Below are 20,775 nucleotides of genomic sequence, written 5' to 3' on the forward strand. Positions count from 1 at the left end.
TCAATTTTGGATCTAGTTTCACTCTTCTTCACACGTATGGTGTCTATGCTTTTTTAAATCACAGTCGCTTTTCTCACCAGGTCTTGATTTAAGATTTCTTCATTGTCTGTCAGGCCATTTGTCCATGACTCCGATGTTACATCACAGTCGCTACCTCGCCAGGCCTGTATTTTAAATATTCTTGCTGTCTGTCGGGCTAGTTCTCTGTAGCTCCGATGTAACATTTCCACCTCATCCAACAGTTGGCATTGGCACCCAAATTTCTTTTATTTGCCTGCTCAGGTGAGTCGAACCCCAAGTCACTGCTCTGGTACTAAAAGCGCAGAGCAACGTCAGATACACGCACAGATCAGCTCTTTTGCTCAACACCGTAGTTCACGCTCCCTTAACCCTGCTTTGCGTCTCCTGATGCTCTGGCCACGTCCTGCTCTCAGAGAGTGCGTATTCTCATCTTTTGGTTTCCTTACCTGATGCTGATGACATTCTGGCCGCATCCCTCTCTCAGAAAGTGTGTGTTCTAGTCTTTTGGCTCGCTTACCCGACGCTCTGGCTGTGTCCCGCTCTCAATTGGTGCGTGTTCTTGTCTTTTGGCTTGCTTACTCGACACTGTACCAACCTGATCAACGCTACCAGTTCTGCAACGGAAAACTTTCAAGGCTATTTGTATCTCACGTCGCGTAATACTAGGATGACATCTGATCACACTTGCATCCGACTCTCCATTTGCGGTTCTTTTTATTTTTGAATATGTGGCGATTCGATCTCCTCAGACAGTCCAGCGCGGAAGTCAACATCATTCACCAAAATCATCACGCTCGCAATGTCCACAAACACCGTGAGACTCGTCACGCGTCAATGACGGCTGAATCCCTTCCTTGAGTTACTCCCTGACGAACATGTGCATGAGTGCTGTACTATATCAGTCATTAGAATGTTAACTATGTTTGACAGATGAAAACAAAAATGTTGCGAATACGGTCAAAGTAAGGAAAAAAAGAATATCATAGAGGAGTCCTATTGGTATTCACGACAACTTCTCTCCCTCCTACTTCTCAAAGAAAATCACCCACGGCGCAGTTGGATCTGCAGGTTTTGTCTGATCAGCAAGTTGTACATCAGGGCCAAGCGCTTCAGCTATAGCGCTAACCACATCACGAAAGACAGGGATTTCTATGGGAGCATCGCTGATAAATACCCGACACATGGGGCACTCGTAAAATCGACCAGGAAGGATTGAATCTCTCCCATCGCACAACATCTGGATGTCAGCTTTCGTGAATGGTTCCAGATGATTCTTGAATTTCTCAGGAACTTTCTCTTCGCGGTAGTGTAGACGGTTCCTGATACATTGGTGGAACCAGGTGACCAGACAATTGTAGCAGTATGTATGGCGACATTCAACAACCCTGTTGATTTGTGTCAATAACATTTTGTGCTGGCAAGAACTCCAACCTCACATGAAAGGTCTGTCGATAACATCGTGACAAACTGGGCACTGCAATGCCTTGTCAGCAGCCTGTAACTTGACCCATACGTCCTGATTCAGAGCGGTGATATTGTCTCGCTCTCGCCTGGTTTTGGCCAGCTCCTGAAAGTTTGAACAACATCAGAAATAGGAAGAACAACACAAATAGTACTCGCCTTTCTTAGCTGCTTGATGTCGTTGCTTAGAAGAGCCTTGACTTTGGACACTGACTGAGATGGCAAACTGTATCAGTACCCTCAGCATTTATTGACATCAATATACCTTGCATGCGGTCCTGATCTCAAGGTGAAGGAAAGATAATTCATCAGAATCATTACTGGACATAGACAATGTGCTCGAGGTAGGAGATGAACTGCATGAACCGGGGAGGCTTGACTTGGACTTGGAAGGCGATGAACGTAAGTTATAAGGTTTCTTAACCTGCTTCTGACGGTCTGATGATTCACTGCGAGAAGGCGGCATTGGAAAAGATTTCAGAGACCAACGTCAATAATTACCATCTATTGCCATTATGTATGTTGAGGTTACAAAGGCGGCAAAATTCGAAGTGCGTCACATTATTCTTTAACCAAGTCACACCGCTGGGTGCCTCAAGGCCGAATCTGATTGATTCCGAGTCTCTCGTCACGATTACCCTTTTACCAGTTCACTGCCTTGAGGCAGAATCACATTGAGTATTCATCCCAATCAGGTGGGTGCTTCTCCTTCCTTATGCAGTCTCCCTTTCAGATTCATCGAAGTCGTCACGGTCTGCTGCGACTATTGGAGCTTATCATTATTTCATTGATACAAGGAATGTACGGGTAACGGGTTGAATGCAATTTGTATGGAGGCCTGACGGGTGTCTTCAGAAAGTTTATTGCTGCATAAGATTCAGAGACTTCAAATTCGAAGTTCAAGACGTTAAAATTAAAACGATTGAGAAGCATTCTCCCATACTCAACGATGACTTGACCGCGACTCATTTTTTGGCGGAATTACTCCTCCTTTTGTCAGTCATTCTCACACAGTCGGCAGGTGACAATCAAACTTATTGCCTTTGTCATGACATTATGCCCGATTGTTCAAATTTGAATGTTCGTGATAGGCTCAGGTAAGCTGTAGCTCTGAATCACAATTGTAATTGATATCTCCGTCTTTTGTCTGCTATCTTCTGTCTGCTAAATATCGTCCACATGTCCAGCACATCATGCACCCTCATTGCGTTTCCCTACCTAGCACTGTCACTAATTTCTGCCCATTTGAATCATCTGCACACTTTTTCACCTCCGACTACCTATAACTTCCTGCCTGTCCTCTCAAAGTATCCATTCTCACAGCAGAGTTGATTGCATTGTCCAAGTCATGATCTCTGCAGATGACATCCCTGACCCGCTGCCATCCACTGTCTCGGCGCCATCCACTGTCTCAAAGCGACCACCCAAAGATGGATGGGACCAAGGCCGTCCTGATCCCAAAACTTACAAGTCCTCTGTTGTTATTGCACCTCCAGTGGCCTCACGAGCAACAGCTCCTGCACAAGTGTGTAGTAGCTAGCCTTGCGCATGATTTCTGTTCTGAACATTTAGATACAGGGACCAGAAATAGAGTCTCAAGCAGCTCTGCTCGCTGCCCTCCTACAGGAGGTAAGTCAATACATTATGCTGTCACAAAACCTTCCTCCATTACAGTGCAGGCTTCACGCAGAAGTTCTACTGCATCATCTGCCAGTGATCGGTCTTATAGATCATTCACTTCGGAAGTTGAGGATACTCAATCTTCCAACAATTTTCATCCATTGGAACAGCGGGAATCGCAATCTTCCGTTCGCTCTGATTCCACCATTTGAGGTCACGGCAGTGGAAGGTGATGTGGATCTCAATCAACCAACAGTAACGAGACTCACGAAGACTGCAGAGGTCGCACCAATATTGCACCATTTGATCTTGCTAATCTTTCTTTCCATGTCATTATCCTTTATGAACTTTATCGCACACTACCCTGACATTCCTGCACAGTTGCTCCTGGCTGGAACATCGACCCAGGGTACTTCTGCACGCTCATCAGGCACAGCTAACAGTGAGTATTCCTTTAATCTTTTTGTCTATGCAAACTGAAACACGACGTGTTTCGCAACTAGATTCTAGAGCATTGCATGGAGTTGTTCCACGAATATCACACAATTTGAAGGGGAAACAGAAGGACATAGAGGTACCGTCATCAGTAGATCGTAATTGTCGGCTTCCGGTACGTTCAAACTTTAGCAAAAAAGGGCTAACTCGAGAGATATCACAAAGGAAACAACGTTCACCTTTTCCCCCTTACCCTCCTTTCCTAATATCCCACCACCACCTCCCACTGCAGGCCCTTCCCAATGTAGTCCTCCTGGTGACCCGATTCCTACATCATTCGGACAACCTGCTCCCTCTGATAACGGCATGGCATCAGTTATGACGTGGTTTTCCAATGGACTCTCACATCTAGCCACTACTATGGAAGCCAACAGTTCATTATCGACCAAGAAACTGGAGGAGGACATTAGTGTTATCCGCACTCAGCTCAACCACCTGTCAGGCAATATGAAGGGTACCCCTGTCATCCCTAACAACCGCAGACAAAGAAAGTTTGCTGGTTTCGTGCCAGACCCCGCCGATCGTGTTGATGTTCCAGAAGCCCCGACCCGTCAGAGCAAAGTCACTTATAATCACTTCAAGGTCTGTTGTGGTAGTCTCTTGTAGGAGATACTCATGTAATACTTTACAGGGTTGTATTTGTCATCACACTCAACTTCTTCTCAAAGTTGAGGATTACAAACAACTCACATCAATCAACTGCAGTCTCACTGAAGAGGAACGGGACGCCTATTGCGAAAGGCATCCAGACCGCATTAACATCACTAGTGATAACTTTCGCCTTGATTTGACAGACAACTGTAACTTGCTGTTCAATTGTGACGCTGTCGTCATCTTTGCCTTTGACTTCATCAAGAAAATCAAAGAGCTCGGGTGGTATGCCGATTCTAATATTCCTGAGCAGTATTTGACTCAGAAACGTGTGAGCGAGGCATTTTATTCACACCTCAAAACCATCAAAGCCCATTATGTAGATGTCTAAGGGGTCAGGATAAGGAACGACAGAAACAGAAAGAGGAGCGACTTCGGAGGGGTGCAAGAAACTCAAGAAAAATGCGGGTGCGTAATTCACTGCTTCACCATTCATACTTGTTCAATGCTTTGGTTGGTTCAGCTTTTTGCAGAACATCTACAGGGTTGTGCAGTCCCTGGCAGCCCATTTGCGCCCCAAATCACCATCTTGGAGGCCATGGGGAGTGCATGCTGCAGTTCAGACGAATCTGGTGATGACTTCGACAGTATTCACCAGCCTCAGGCTCCACTACATCTATCACTCAAAAAGCACACCAAGACGAAGAACAGCTCTTTTTGGCGGATCAGTCCAGTCTGGCACGGCATAGGACCCAGCTCGTTAATGTACCACATCGATGAACATATTGAAGAAGTCAAATCTTTAGGCATTCTTAGGAAGCCACGCGGAAACTGTACTCGTAATCGGCTCCACTCCAACAAAGTAAATCCTCATATTGCAGTGCCAGCTGGCCTGCCTCGTAATTGCTACAACCCTGTGTGGTATAATTCACTTCCACTCATATTGAAGCTCCGTCTTGACGTGAAGGACTGGGATTGGGATTTTTGTCGTGGCGGGAGATTGCAGGCGACTGAGGATAATGATATGGACACAACGAATAAGTGTGATATTCCATTGGGGATTCCCAGTGCACAGATACCAGTGGAGATCAGATAAATATGTTTCCCTAATACCGTGTATTTTAGATTTTTTGCCTTCCCCGACTTCCAAGAGAATTCATACATCGATTTCCCTGCAAACACATGCCTGCGATTCTTCATGCATCAAGACAACTCGTACAACATCTCGATATCCACTCACGGTTCATTCTCTCCTCCTCATACTTTAAAACAAGTCTCAAAACATTCCTTTTACCCCACCTCCTCTCACACTGCAGGCATTTCCTCATGTTCCTCCACCAAACATCCAAAAAACATTGAATTAGAAGATAGAAATTTCCTTGCATTTTGTGTATCAAAACATTGAAAAAAAATAATGAATGTATTAAAGATTTTCTGTATGCAAGACATAATATAAAAATGTGTCATTTTCCCTCGGGAAACAGTCAATATTTTTCACTCATCATTCTTCAAATAACAATTTACAATCATGTTAAATTTTTTGCCTCTGTTTTTCCAATGTTCTGTGCATCAAAAATCTCAATTACTTCATCCTGTTCACCATATGTTTGATCCAAGAACATTGAAAAATCATATAACAAATAATAAAATATATTTTGACAATGTTTTGTTCAGGAAAAGCAAAGAAACTTTCAAACATTCATTTGTATATTTGGTAAGAGGAAATTTATGAAACATGCCTCATGTTTTGTAAGAATAAATAAATGATGTTTGCAGTATATTCCTGCTGCACAACACTTGAAAAACATTTATTATGTTCAGAGAAAAAAAAAGAAACATGATTGCAGGATACTCTGCCTCAGAACATGCACAAATTATATATTTTTTTCTGCACACAATACATGGAAAATTATCCTTGAAGGAACATGATCAATTTTTGCATCATGTCCCGCACACAGAAAATCATTGAAACATGAAATTTTTTTTTTCAATGTTTTGACAAGTCCCACACAGAAAATCATTGAAACATGAATTATGTTTTTTCAATATTTTGACAGGTCCCACACAGAAAATCATTGAAACATGAATTATTATTTTTTTCAATGTTTTGACAGGTCCCACACAGAAAATCATTGAAACATGAATTATTATTTTTTTCAATGTTTTGACAGGTCCCACACAGAAAATCATTGAAACATGAATTATTTTTTTTTTCAATGTTTCGACAAACAAAATGAAGGTACAAGATGTCAAGGAGCAAAAGCAGCTAGTTGTGCATAAGAAAGGCCAACTTAAAGGATTCATCAATTTTCTGTGTCCCATGGGCCATGACATGCAAGATCCAACAAACAGTGGGCATTTGTACAACTACTAGTAAAAAAACTCAACTTTTGACCTCTACATGTGCAGGGTAGCTACTTCTCTACATATTTGCACCACTATGTGGTATTCATTCAGATCACAAATGTTAAAAGTGCATTGTTCAATTATTAAAGAAAGTCACCATGAAAAGCCTGAACGGACGGCACCGCAAGCAGACAGCGGTTCATAATTCAGCTTTCATGTCAACATTTGACGAGCCTGATGTAGTACATGAAGTCTCCCACTCATTCGAGACCCATGGATGGGCGGAGGTGGACAGGAGAAAAAGGCAGGCTTCTTGCACTTACATGAAGGTGTGCGGGGATGGGAGAGAAAGTGCGGCGCCTTCAGACTTCAGGTGCGTGCACCATTATACTGGAGATGTATCCATCTTCCAAAGACAGGTCAATCGGCAGAATCAACACTGTCAGGATCAGAGCCAAGCCCACCGCTGCTGGCAACGGACGAACGCGGAAAAAAAGAACGAAACGCGAAGGAACAACGCAGGAAAACCAACAAACGCGAAAAAAAACGCGGACAAACGAGTGAACGCAAGGACAAACGCGACAAAAAGACGCGGACAAACGAGTGAACGTAAGGATAAACGAGGGAACGCAAGGACAAACGAACGAACGCGAAAAAAAACGCGGACAAACGAGTCAACGCAAGGACAAACGAGGGAACGCACGGGCAAACGCGAAAAAAAACGCGGACAAACGAGGGAACGCGGGAACAAACGAGGGAACGGGTTGCTGATCACGATCCACATTATTGGAATAGTTGGGGCAGTAGGGCCAGGCAGCCTCTTGAGGTGGGAGGTAGATAGGGTCCCTGGTTTTCAAACGAGTCAACGCAAGGACAAACGAGGGAACGCACCGTCAAACGAGTGAACGCGGGGACAAACGAGTCGACGCGAGGACGAACGAACGAACGCGAGGATAAACGCGGACAAGATAACTCAGAGGACGTTACCAACATAGTGTTTGATAGCCAAATGCGAAAAAAAATGGGGACAAACGAAGGAACGCAAGGACAAACGAACAAACGCGAAAAATAAACGCGGACAAACGAGTCAACGCAAGGACAAACGAACGAACACGATGATAAACGCGAAAAAAAATACGGACAAACGAGGGAACGCAAGGACAAACGAGTGAGCGCAAGGACAAACGAACAACTGCGAGGACAAACGAACGAACGCGAGGATAAACGCGAAAAAAACGCGGACAAACGAGTCAACGCAAGAACAAACGAACAAACGCGAGAAAAAAACGCAGACAAAGGAGGGAACGCAAGGATAAACGAACGAACGCGAAAAAAAACGCGGACAAACCAGGGAACGCAAGCACAAACGAACAAATGCGAGGACAAACGAACGAACGCGAGAAAAAAACGCGGGCAAACGAGGGAACGCACGAGCAAACGAGTGAACGCGAGAAAAAAACGCGGACAGAGGAGTCAACGCAAGGGCAAACGCGAAAAAAAAAAATTGCGGGTAAACGAACGAACGCGAGAAAAAAACGCGGACAAACGAGGGAACGCAGGAGCAAACGAGTCAACGCGAGGATAAACGAACGAACGCGAGGTCAAACGAACGAACGCAAGGGCAAACGCGAGGAAAAAACGCGGACAAACGAGTCAACGCAAGGACAAACGCGGAAAATAATAACCAGGAGGCGCCCCGCCTCCTCGGCGCAGCCGAGGAGGTGGGGCGCAAAAAACGCGGACAAACAAGTCAACGCAAGGACGAACGAACAAACGAGTCAACGCGAAGACAAACGAACACACGCAAGAACAAACGAGTCAACGCGAGGGCAAACGAGTCAACGCAAGGACAAACGCGGAAAATAATAACCAGGAGGCGCCCCGCCTCCTCGGCGCAGCCGAGGAGGTGGGGCGCAAAAACGCGGACAAACAAGCGAACCAACGCAAGAACAAACGAGTCAACGCAAGGACGAACGAACCAATGCAAGAACAAACGAACAAACGCGAGGACAAACGGGTCAACGCAAGGACAAACGAACAAACGCAAGGACAAACGAGTCAACGCGAGGACAAACGAGTCAACGCAAGGACAAACGAGAGAACGCAAGAACAAACGAGTCAACGCGAGGGCAAACGAGAGAACGCACGAGCAAACGAGTCAACGCGAGAACAAACGAACGAACGCGAGGGCAAACGAGGAAGCGCAAGGGCAAACGAGTAAAAATAAGTTTCGGCTTCCTGACGATATGGTTTATAGGAGACCGGACCTGCGATGGGAGTTTGATTGACATCCAATAGAAAAATGATGCAAGGTAGCTCATACCAATAGTTCACTGTTGGTACGTCGACTGGTTTCTCACAGGCGAAGGAATACAGTTAAAAAAATCACCATCCAGATAGGACGATTAATACGAACGTGTAAAGGGCTGTAGAGGACAATGGTTAGAGGTTGAATGACGGCAGGACCCGAGTTGAACGTACATTGTAATACACGCTCTGTCCACCAACATGGAAAAGAACAGTTGAGAAATTGCTGTATGCTAGTTGGAGAGCATAGTCGATTCCCCACAGGGCGGCCCTGAAGCTGTCGCTTAACCTGGGAAAACCTCCGCAAGATGCTGTATTGGTTTCTGACACGATGAAGGGCTTTCCAACGGATTGCGCATAAGCGGGAGCACCAGGGAACAATGGTCTTTCCGGCTTGGTGTGTCAGGAAGGTCGGCAACATCTCTGGGCCAGTGCGTGGAGTTCCTATGCCGAACTGGGCATAACAATTATCGGTGGGATACCTTCACGATTATGAGCCAGAAGACGATGATGATGAATAATTTGTGATTCACCTTTCAACACCCAGCGCAGCAAGGTTTTGGTTGAAGTCTGTGGCGAACCCGGTTTCCCAGATATCCGTTGGGCTCCACATGCCAGCCAGATTGGGGCCAATGAGCAGATCTTTGTTGGGGATATTAGAGTCTGCGTTCATTGCGTCGATGAGAAGACCGAATTCATCCTTGTAATCCTGAGGGCTATGAGACTGCAAAAAGGTTAACAATCAATACGGAGTCAGGCCAAAAAAATACCTTACATCCGGCCGATGACCGTGCCTTGAGTAAAGATCAGGTTCATTGCCGCCCTAAAGCAAAAGCAATCAGAGACTGTCGTATTATACGTTAGATTCCCTGACCTGTAGACCAATCAGATAATTTCCGAGCATCGCCTCTCCGACTTCAGCGATCTGCAAGCGCCAATGCTGAGTGTCATTGAACGGCACACCTGCGCAAGAAGGTCAGTGACAACAAGAGTATTATCATGTATCGCATACCCATGTACCAATAGACATTAGTGAGTGCAGATATCTCGGCCATCATTTTGATGATCTCAGTTGTGAAGACAAGGGGCAGCGTTGCCGTCTTGGGGGTGTTCAGTCTCAGGATAATCGAGTAAAGAAAAAAAGCACTTACGGGGTTGGCTATGCCTGCGTAGTCCTTCTCGAGAGCTGCACCGTCCGGGGTACTGGCCACTAGGGTAGCGGTCTCTTGAGTATTACCACCGACACGAACCCTAACGCTGCCCCCGCGTTGTCGCAGGTTGGCCATAAGGTTGAGAAACGGGACTTGGAGGAAAGAACTGGCAATCGAGGTAAATGCTATAGTACTTCTTGGCAACTGAATTAGTTACCTGTTCAGCCCGACTACAAGATATGTTCAGTGGATGCACATGCGAGTGAACAAAATACTTACGGACTTGTGTCGTAACACCAAACTCTATACTGAAGCCAAAGAATGAGCCTTGCTGTTGAATTGAGACTCCCGAGACATCTCCGCTCTGCAGGTCGGAGGTCCACGTTGAACTGGGTGGGTGGGGGAGGACTAGGTGGGGGCGGTGGTTATAATATCGTTCGGTCATATGAAGCTGAGCCCGTATATGAGGCAGAGGCAGCCGTCGTAGTCCCAAACGGTGATTGGACATGCGGACCACAGGCAGTGACAGCTGCCTGAGCAAGGCCGAAGGAAAAGAATAACGAATGGACGAGGAGAAGATGCATTTCAACGAAATGTCTAAAGTAATAATAAAAATTGCATCAGCTACTTGTAGATCATTTAGTAAGTGTGAAGGAGTATCAGTTCCTCTAGATGGCGATTCCACACGACACCGTCGGAAGGGAGTTGGACATACCAGACTTGCTCAGCGCTGAACTCATCCGGTACCAGCCTTTCCATTATTGTTGACCGGTAAATGCTCCAACATTTGTCTTCACCTGGTTCATCGAAATCGTATCGTGCCACAATCCCAGGGTTGGTAAACCCAGTCAGGAACACGACAAAGTGCGACTGTGCTCGGCGGCCATTGACTTCTGTAGCACCAACGAAATCTGGAGCAAGCTGTTTGCCCTCCATTGAGTAGAGATATAATTCATCGACGACCTGCAGTCCAGACGCGGAAAAACGAGTGAACGTGAGGGCGAACGAACGAACGCAAGGGTAAACGAGCGAACGCGGGGACAAACGCGACAAAAAGATGCGGACAAACGAGTGAACGTGAGGACGAACAAACAAACGCGAGGACAAACGCGAAAAAAAAAAAGCGAACAAACGAACAAACGAACAAACGCGAGGACGAACGAACGAACCCAAGGGCAAACGATGTGACCTTGTCGCAGGTGGGTTAGGCGCCCAATCGAAGGTGGTCGAGCCTGACTATCGTATTGTGTGTCAGACGTGTTCCGGTGTCATTTCCGCTTCGAACGAAGTCGACAGAGTATTCGTCAGAATTGGTTCAAGGAACAACTTGAAGGAGCATGGTAGGGACACGACATGCACGATTTGATCGACCACTTTCGTTCGCGGAGGTAGGCCTTTGAAGAGGGATCATCGATCATCGAGCATGGTGGACCTGCCGTATCAAATTTAAACCCAGCTGACACAACAAAGGTGCGTTGAAGAACTTCGGCCACCCTCTTGTTAGTGTTTGTGCAACATATTTTAGCGTCCTGCGGGCAATTTAAAAGAATTTATCCGAAAAGATGATACTGAGTGCGTTGTCTCGAGAGAAATCAGATCAGCCACCGAAGGTATTTCAAGATTCGAGGAAAGACCGCCGGCCAAATGAACGAACGCGAGAGAATTCCTTTGCATTCCATACGCACATTCCGAACTCGAGGATCTTTGGTGGGGGAATATGATTTCTACTGCAGGTGTGGAAGTCGGGAACATGGAGATCTCCAGGAAGAGAGTGAAGTGGCCATTCAGTGCCATAAGTGCGAGCGCTGGTCTCATGTTGCTTGCCAGAGGGATGGCCGGGCAAGTAATTTGGCAAAAAAGGAGACATTTTATTGTGATACTCCGGACTGTGCACCGCATGGTGATCGTGTCTTGCTTGCGCAAATTAGACGTCCTGAGCGGTAAGGGTCCCTAATTGTTACTATAAGTCAATGATATACCCTTTACAGTGTTTCCCGCCACATAACTGTTCCTATGACGAAACGTTTGTTGTGGGTTTTCCTGGATATGCAAGTGATAGCAACTCATTAACATTTACTATGTACAGACCAGGAAAGGGAGCATTAGCACGCCATGACAAATATTGGTACCCTGTCAGGATCAAGTCGTGTCGACAGGTTAGGGGAAACACGATGTATACAGTCAAATGGTGGAGGCATTGTTCTTTCAAACCCGACACTCAACCTCCACTTGAGGTTGGCGAGGCAGACTTAGTTGATGCACTCTATGGAGACCATAAACGTCGTCGCATGATTCGGGTGTGTACAACTCTTGAGATTCAATAGCAGACTTTAACATCCAAATCATAGCTTGGCAGATGGACACACGCGCACGAGGTTCCCCAGCACGAAGACGTCATCGCAAACTTTAGACACATTCCCTACAGCGTTTATATCGGCGAAGCATTGGCTCCTCACAGTGAACTCCTCACAAATATTTTTGAGCAACCTGATCCTGCGAAGATGCGCAACGCAGTCCCAGTAATTGGGTACCTTGCCGACCTATCGGAGAAGACAGGTCGCAAGCATACTACTGTGCCATATTGTGGTGATCTGTCTCTCACAGACTGTGCTCAGATTGCAAACTGGGTCTACCATCACATCCCTGGTGCATCAAAACAAATTGTCAATTGGCTAAACTGTGCTACCTATGCGCATGCGTGCACTATTGTAGTTGCAAAACGGAAGAAGAATCAACTCCAGGAGATGGCCGAAGATATTTTGACTGAACGTCGCTCAGCAGCACTTGACATAGACTCCAAGTCAGTTCCTACTCCCGAAGAAGAAGCAAATGCGATACTCCAGGCAGCCTGGCTTGACCTCCAACTCAGCTATGATCTGTCTGCGATGGACGTCGACGTTGATCTAGAGTGCCTTGGTATACTCGAACAACGAATGTTCGAACTCTCGTTGGCCGCAGGTGCTGCAGGGAATGAACAATGGGGAAAAGACGCTGGCACGCACCAAGACCGATGGAACCCATATGAGGGTCTCCCCGAGCACTGGAATCATGGTGACCGAGATCCGTATGCACCAGAATTTGAGGGAGAACTGGATGTACGTCGTTTTCATATTCACAGTGGCAGGTTGCATTAAAACAGTGCCGACCAACAGTGTGGGCCGAACTTTAGTGAAGGAAGTGAGCCCGAAGTCGTTAAGAAAGAGAAACATACCAAAAAGCCCAAACCACGGCCACGGCCACGGCCAAGGAAGGTACATGGAAGCACTTGACGTGCGCGAGGATGAGCATGCTATGCGCAACGCAGTCCCAGTATTTGGGTACGCAAGCACAAACGAACGAACACGAGGGCAAACGAACGAACGGGCTGCTGATCACGATCCACGTTATTGTAATAGTTGGGGTGGTAGGACCAGACACCCTCTTGAGGTGGGAGGTAGCTAGAGTACCTGGTTTTAAAACAAGTGAACGCAAGGACAAACGAACGAACGCGAGGACAAACGAGTGAACGCAAGGATAAACGAGCGAACGCACGGGCAAACGAGCGAACGCGGGGACAAACGAGTCAACGCAAGGGCAAACGAAGGGCAAATGAGTAAAAATAAGTTTCGGCTTCCTGACGATATGGTTTATAGGTATTTACGAGCGCATCGCCGTGTATTGCACCATCGCTCTTGTCCTTGCTGGACAGGATGAATCCTGCCATTCTCATCCGAGAGACTGGGCCACGAAACCTCACTTGTCTGGCACACCTTTGATCCTGTAAAGTCACCATGTCACATGTTTTTAACTTCCCAGAAGGACAAGCTCGCACCTTTCTCAGTAGCCTCACCTGCGCCATATCCTGCTTTTTTGTCACACTTTCGTTCGCGGAGGTAGGCCTTTGAAGAGGGATGTTGCGACACGAGGATGAAGATAACCAGGACTGCATTGAGCGATATCAAAGTCGTCGTCGTTAGCAGTGAGCACTAAGCATGGTGGACCTGCCGTATTAAATTTAAACCCAGCTGACACAACAAAGGTGAGTCGAAAAAGGCCACCCTCTTGTCAACCACCGAACGCATTTCAAGATTCGAGGAAAGACCAGCCAAATGAACGAACGCGAGAGAACTTCTTTGCATCCCATACGCACATTACCTAGGTGCACGAACTCGTACTGGGTGTGCGCAAAGGTCGGAATTTATGTAAGTTGGGTCGAGTTATGCATATCTGACTCTAAGTATGTCGAAGTGCAATAGTGGAGTCTGGGCATAAAGTTGTTACCAATACTGATATTTTGTACCTTCGAGGAGCTTCAACTTTCAAGGCTTCCACGTTGCGGTGTTAACTCGCCAAGTTGCGAGGTAACACCCACGGTGTCGGCAAGTCGTGCTCGTGTTTCACTCTTCGCGACAGGAACATGCACGCTCAAATAAATACACTGGCAAAATAAACTGTGATTGAGCAGGGTTATTGGGGGCTCGCGGAGGCTCATCAACGAAATCAAGTATATATTCCCCTAGTAATAACGGTAGTTAGGAAGACCATCTCCAAAAAGTAATTTTAACATGCTCTGCCGAAACATTGCTAGCGCCAAGAACAAGCAGTCTTGTAAGACAAGAAAGGACTCTCGCATGCTGCATTGAAGGCCCCGCGCAACGTGGCTGGCCTGCAATCATTCAGTTCTTGACTTGAATTTCAGATACAGTAAGACTAACCGCCAAAAGGAAGTAATCGAGAACCAGATCCCAGGGAAAAGCCACTACGGCAACCCATGCAGTCCATACAGAAATCACTGCAGCAGTGAATACAGTTGCGAGCACGAACAGCACTCTCCAATAATCTTGTGTATCAAGCTCAAATCGATGAGACTAATTTAAATGCTTCAGAATGCAGGCCCTTGTGAACGAGAGATTGCAAACCCTGAATATGCGCCACATGCGAATCATCGAGCTCGCGTTTGCTGATGAACTAGTACCTGATGAGTCATTTCCGATATGAGTTGTAAAAAAACACAAAAACAAAAACCTCCCACCCGTTTTGGCACGCCAGATCTGTATATACGACTTCTGACCTTTCTGAGAAGAAGCTGCAGCAATGTAACTGTAATGGCCTTGAAAGCACTTCAGGGACAACACATGGTTCAGGGATTGCTAAGCCAGTTTTGCTGAGGAACGTACTGCCAGGCTTTGAATGATGACATCTTGTTAAGCCACGTTAAGCCATGAACCAACGAAAATTTCATATGGAACATACCGCCATGAGGAAGGTTCTGAAAAACTTCTCCGGATGAGGTCTCCCACATTCGAACCTCCCCAGTGTTGCTGCCGCAGATTACCTTTGAACCTCCTTCAAGGAACCGTACCTGAAGTGGGCGACCCTTTTCATTAGGCCTCCCAGGTACAACAAAACCCCGTGATGGCCTACTGCCGCCAATCAGATACATGAAAAGACCTTTATGCATGGTCTGGACGATGAGAGCCTTGATCTCCGGAGAGGCAGCAGAGCTCCACTGGAAAGTTATAGATTAGCATGAGCATCCCACTATGGAAATTGTGCAACACCGCCTACATTAACGGTGCATCCCGGGACCAAATCCTCCACAAACAAGTCATGCGCTTAACATCCCATGCGCTGAAAGTCATTCAACTCCAAGCGAAGAAGAGCGTGATGACAGAGCACCCACATGACTCCGTGATGGAGGTATGATACAATTAGCATTGATGTTGTTCCGTTCTTGTGAAAATGAAGCCCTCTTGCTCGAACGGGTTGGGCGTTGTCACCAGTTGATTCCTCCGACGTTGAGGGACCTTGAATGAGACTCCTAACCCGCTGGCTGCCAAACATAAGAATCAGGTAGAACGTGAAGCAAGAACTGGCACTCGCGAGACTCATGCGCGATGTAGACGTGATGGCCAATGCTAAGTGCAAAACATCTGGTATCCGTATCATACTCCAAGCAGTGTACAGGCCCGTCGACTCCTAGGTCAAAATCTTTGCGGGAGAAATCGTCCTTGGATTGCAATGATATGAGATTAGCACTCCTCGGCGACGCTATAGAAGACTTACGATCTGCAAATGTCTCAGTTGACACAGATTACCGTCCTCACACCCAATTATAACAGTATCTCTCAGTGCTGGATGCCAGAATACGACAGTCACTGAGGAATCGAGAAGAAGGCGGTACAAGATGGAGCCATCATCCAGCCTCCATATGATGACACATTTATCGTCACTGCCACTGGCGAGATACTTTCCGCAACGAGAAAAAGCAAGGGAGTTAATGCTGTCACTGTGCCCTCACTGAGGGTGCGAGTATGGATGTATGCAGTCATTGACGGCTTGAAGCTTGAAGCTTGAGGAATCACAACATAACTATATATAGTCACGGTGGCGGTTTCTTTGTGACCTTCTGAGAGGGGTAACGTCTTTGTACTGTAGAGCCATTAAAGCGGTCGTTGCTTGGTACACATGTGCACAGCTAAAAGCGACACTGCTGCCTGCCATGATAACGGTAACCGGGAAATTCTAGTGAAAGACTCCAGATTTAAAAGGGCTGTCGTTTGTCCAGCGTTAGTGTGGTCCGATGAGACTCCATCCGATGATCCAGGAACAGCGGTACTCGTGCGATAAATGATTTTCCGATCAGCCAATGAAAACAATTCACACACCTTACCTTTGGTCTTCGCCTTACAATGTGCAACTTCTTTGTCCCTCGGACAACTCGGAACAAATGAGCCCTGTCTGAATTCCGCAACCATGCACACCTGGAGAGCACCTGGGGGCACCTCGAACGAATCGACGATAGTGGATTTCTCATTGTGTTCACGTAAAGCTGCATGCGCCATTCCTATGTCGTGTCACCTCCAAAAGCGGGGGTCGTCTTTCGGTTAATCTGCCCTTTGCTGTTGTGTAGCGCGATCTTCCTCGAGTCTTTAATATCATCTTGGGAGATGTCGACCCAACTGGCATACGACTCCTACCATTTGTTGTTCATTTGACGCAAACAAAATACATTTTCGGAACAATACAAGAAAGAGCAAGAATGGACTGAAAGAATTTAATGATGTAAGGCGAGTGATTCTTGAAGTCTACAACCGGGTGCATGTGAAGGAAGCCTTGCGCTTCATGTAAGGCGTTCGGCGTTTGGCGTTTACACAAAGGGTTACGTTGTGCGGAGTGCGAGGGCGGGTCAAGCTTGAAAGGGATTAAACATTAGTGATGGAAAGAAAAGGTGGAGCGGTGGCGTTTGAAGCTTGAAGACTCACAGATTTTTGCTTCCGAGTGGCTTAGCTGGCATAGCATTCAGCACAAAGGTGTGCGCTTGAAGGGAGCCTTGCGCTTCATGTAAGGCGTTTGCCGTTTACACAAAGGGTTGCGTTATGCGGGGCGCAAGGGCAGTTCAAGCTTGAAAGGGATTAAAGATAAGCGATTAGTGATGGAAAGAAAAGGTGGAGCGCCACACCATACCGAGTTAAACGGTCAAACAAAACTTCCCATGCATGATTCCGGATTCCGGAGTCTCTGGGTTAACATAGGTGAGGATTATGCCCCAATAGGATGAAGGCACGTGGTAACGTGGCTTAGAAAAATGCCAAATATCAGCTTACCGAAAGTCAGTGACCGAATGACGTAGCAATAAACATGAGCATCCAACACATACTTATACAAGCGGTGACCTCTGTTTGCGTTTCACTGTCCAACAGGAGCAGTAAGGATGAGAATAAAACATGATTCGTGGAATACAGTGGTTCTTGAGCAGTTGGATTTTGACAAATCGACCACGTAGAGCGTACTCGCGGTAGTCCGAGTCGCCAGCTAGTGTTTATAATTTTATCGTTGAATTCGTCGCAAAATAGGTTTTGTGGAAAGAAGAAAGCACGTTCGAGGCAAGCGCGAGCCCATTAGGCAGCATGTGCGGAGAGCTTCGTTAATGTCAGTTTCACAGCCACGATGAGAATAGGCAACACACGATTGCTGTCACTGAGAGGTTTTATTGGTTCCTGTGAAAATAGCATGGGGAAGGTGAGACAACGGCGGGCAACAGGAGGACAGTGAATATCGTTTGCATATAGAGGTGAAGTGTGAGTAGGAGTGCCATCATCGGTCACTGCGGAGCCAATCATGAGATTCGTGGTCGTTAGAACGATATAGCTGTAGTTTTTATTATCGTATTGTCATGATACCTAGATCCATTTTGGATAGCGACCAATTCATAAAAAGTACAGGTGGTCGCCATTTAGCACTGGAACGAAAGAACAAAAAGGAGCAAGTCAGTGTTGTATGGCATGCTGGAAGGTGTAGATGGTATCGATGTATGGCTGATAATGTCGTGAAACAAAATGGAAGAGCAACTTGGAGGTCAAAAGGAGGGAGGGCACGCAAAATGATCATGAGCAGCACAGCATGACAGGGTGCAATTGACACCGAGCCGGCCGCTATTCGTGCTTATATATGTTAGATACATTGGATAAAACATAGTATAGTATATCACTTCAAGAATGAAAATAGTAAAGAATGTGCTCCCTTGTGGAGGTGGGTTTTGCAGCTACTGAATTACGAAATTTATGACTGAGCTGTACTGGCCGCCCGTTTTGCTCTACCCATGTCATCGACCGCAGTTTTTCTGGTTACCCAGCTCGGTTCTTCGCCTACCAATTTCAGTCGGTATCCAGGTAAATTAAGATGTGGATCCCCATGTTCGATCCCTATCCACTGCATCCCGTCCCATACCCAAGTTTGAATCTGTCCATCTTTTTGCGACTTGTGGAGGCGCAAGTCGCCACGGCACAGTTCATGACTATACAAAAGGGGCGAGGTGGAGGGTGCTGACATCGTGCTGCGAGAGCATGTATGGTACCAGGTGACGCGGTCCGAGCGAGACCTGATGCTCTTCGTCTTGCGTTGGATGATGGGTTCGTTCTCTGCCAACACGCCGCGTTCGTCTGAGGGAGATGGCGCAGGAGATGGCGACTTAACTTGTTGAGAATTGACTTGCGGACGACTGACTGATAGAGAATCAAGTGCCGGAGCGTCCGAGTCGGGGGGGGTTTGTGGGGGAACCTTATCAATCGGATGCATCGTGTCAACCGACGGCAGGCTCTCAGACTGTGATACCGGTCCTGAAATGTCCAGGATTGGTGTTATGTCCAGGGTTGGTGTTACATCGAGTGTTGCTGGTACAGGACGCCGTTTGGGTCCTCTGATAATCATGCGGGTCAGAGACTTCAAGACAGATTATGGCGGCATCCGTACATAGTAGGCGCTCTCTGTATTTTCTTGCTGACAAAATCCAATAGATTCAAACTTGCATAACTGGAGTACCTAAATTTTGAAACAATTAAAACAAGCTTACTGCGGCATGTAAGACTCTGCGCGCCTGACCTGGCCACTGCCGGCGCTTGTCGTCGTGCCTTGAAGAGCTGGTGTTCTGCTGAGAAAGTCTGCCGCATGATGTGTATATCCTGATGCAGGTAATGTTCAATCAAATGTAACGCACTGACATCAATCATACTCACATCGCGCTCAAGGAGTAGACGAGGATGTTGTCTTCGAGAAGGCACTCGAAGAGTAGCAGGTGTGCGAGGTTCCTTCATCAGAGGAGGTCTATTAAGGAGTTCAGGGTTAGCGAGTGACAAGAGTGACAGTGAGCCTGGCAACTTATATATGGAGGACATACAAAGAGTTGTAAATATGATGGCGTTTATTAAGGATCGTTTGTCGTTTATATTGTTGTCGTCTACAGCCCATAGAGTTCCCTTTGTGACTAGATGAGTGCTAGTTACATAATTGAACGAATGACAAGAGAAAAGCGGTACACAGCGGGATTCAAAACCTTGCTGGGCAGCGTGTGTCGCACATCTGGCAGGCTGTCTGATATCGATAATATCATGATACAGATCCATTTGCACAACTTGTACAACTGCTTAAAACTCAATGTGCAGGGTAGCCACTTCTCTATATATTTGTGCCGCTATGTGATATTTATTCAAATCGCGAATGTTAAAAGTGCATTGTTCCATTATTAAAGAAGATCGACATGAAAAGAATGAACGCACGGCACCGCAAGCAGATAGCGGTTCATAATTCAGCCTTCGTGTTAACATTAGACGAGCCTGATGTGGCGAGACCCATGTCATGATGGGCGGAGGTGGACAGGAGAAAGGACAGGTATCTGGCCCGTATGTAAAGGTGTGCGGGGATGAGAGGAAAATTGCGGCGTCTTGCCAGTGCTACCCAGAAATGATTTGGGAATTGGGCCAAACAGTGGTGAAGCACCATCAGCTCCAAGACTTCGTGGCGTATCTTCCGCGAAGGTGTCTCTGACAAATAGGCTCTAGGAGAGTAGCTGTATTGCATTCGCGGGGTATTATATCTTGTGGATCATGGGTGGAGTCAGAGGAGTGAGACATAAGAATGTTGACCATATACGAATACTGTCATCGTGCGCGCCTACGGCAAATGGAAAAGGGTCACCTGCGAGGCTATTGCATGACATGCAAGTCAAATCCTGGTCAGGGTCCTTAGGCTGGATGTGATGAAGATAATCCAGATTCTCGATCCCAAATGAGGATATCTCCAGCTACACAGCATCGTCAGCAGAGATTGGGAAAAACCAGCACAAAATCATACATTTTCCGGCGCAGACTATATGAATTGATCGCTCTTGCCGCCAAACGTTGATCCAACACCCTTGGCAGCACTTTCCTGCGTTCCCACGGGTCTGACAAACCCACAGGCTCTGAGACCCACCGAGGCTCGGAGGCTCCCACCATCTAATAATAGTAATACAAGAGGGTGAATTGAA

General features: G+C 46.7%; 3 protein-coding genes across 3 annotated transcripts; 1 reads left to right on the plus strand and 2 right to left on the minus strand.

Annotated features, from left to right (window-relative positions):
* Positions 1–1,045: 1,045 nt before the first annotated feature.
* On the minus strand, positions 1,046–1,948 carry HD556DRAFT_1450999 (uncharacterized protein; the record flags this gene model as incomplete). Its single annotated transcript, XM_041307863.1, has 4 exons — positions 1,046–1,406; positions 1,458–1,588; positions 1,624–1,695; positions 1,748–1,948. 4 exons carry the CDS (start codon positions 1,946–1,948, stop codon positions 1,046–1,048), a joined length of 765 nt encoding a protein of 254 aa, XP_041152661.1.
* An 882-nt stretch (positions 1,949–2,830) lies between these two features.
* On the plus strand, positions 2,831–5,284 carry HD556DRAFT_1451000 (uncharacterized protein; the record flags this gene model as incomplete). Its single annotated transcript, XM_041307864.1, has 9 exons — positions 2,831–3,007; positions 3,061–3,111; positions 3,162–3,202; positions 3,273–3,544; positions 3,606–3,712; positions 3,763–4,179; positions 4,229–4,500; positions 4,572–4,656; positions 4,712–5,284. 9 exons carry the CDS (start codon positions 2,831–2,833, stop codon positions 5,282–5,284), a joined length of 1,995 nt encoding a protein of 664 aa, XP_041152662.1.
* A 3,655-nt stretch (positions 5,285–8,939) lies between these two features.
* On the minus strand, positions 8,940–10,500 carry HD556DRAFT_1459668 (uncharacterized protein; the record flags this gene model as incomplete). The annotated part of the gene is made up of 10 exons (XM_041308211.1): positions 8,940–8,960; positions 9,016–9,130; positions 9,213–9,323; positions 9,375–9,557; positions 9,612–9,664; positions 9,716–9,804; positions 9,854–9,941; positions 9,993–10,158; positions 10,210–10,222; positions 10,272–10,500. 10 exons carry the CDS (start codon positions 10,498–10,500, stop codon positions 8,940–8,942), a joined length of 1,068 nt encoding a protein of 355 aa, XP_041152663.1.
* Between the last annotated feature and the right edge of the window lie 10,275 nt (positions 10,501–20,775).

The sequence above is a fragment of the Suillus plorans genome (assembly GCF_016647745.1).
Source record: "Suillus plorans strain S12 chromosome Unknown HD556scaffold_117, whole genome shotgun sequence".
In the NCBI taxonomy this organism is placed as follows: domain Eukaryota; kingdom Fungi; phylum Basidiomycota; class Agaricomycetes; order Boletales; family Suillaceae; genus Suillus; species Suillus plorans.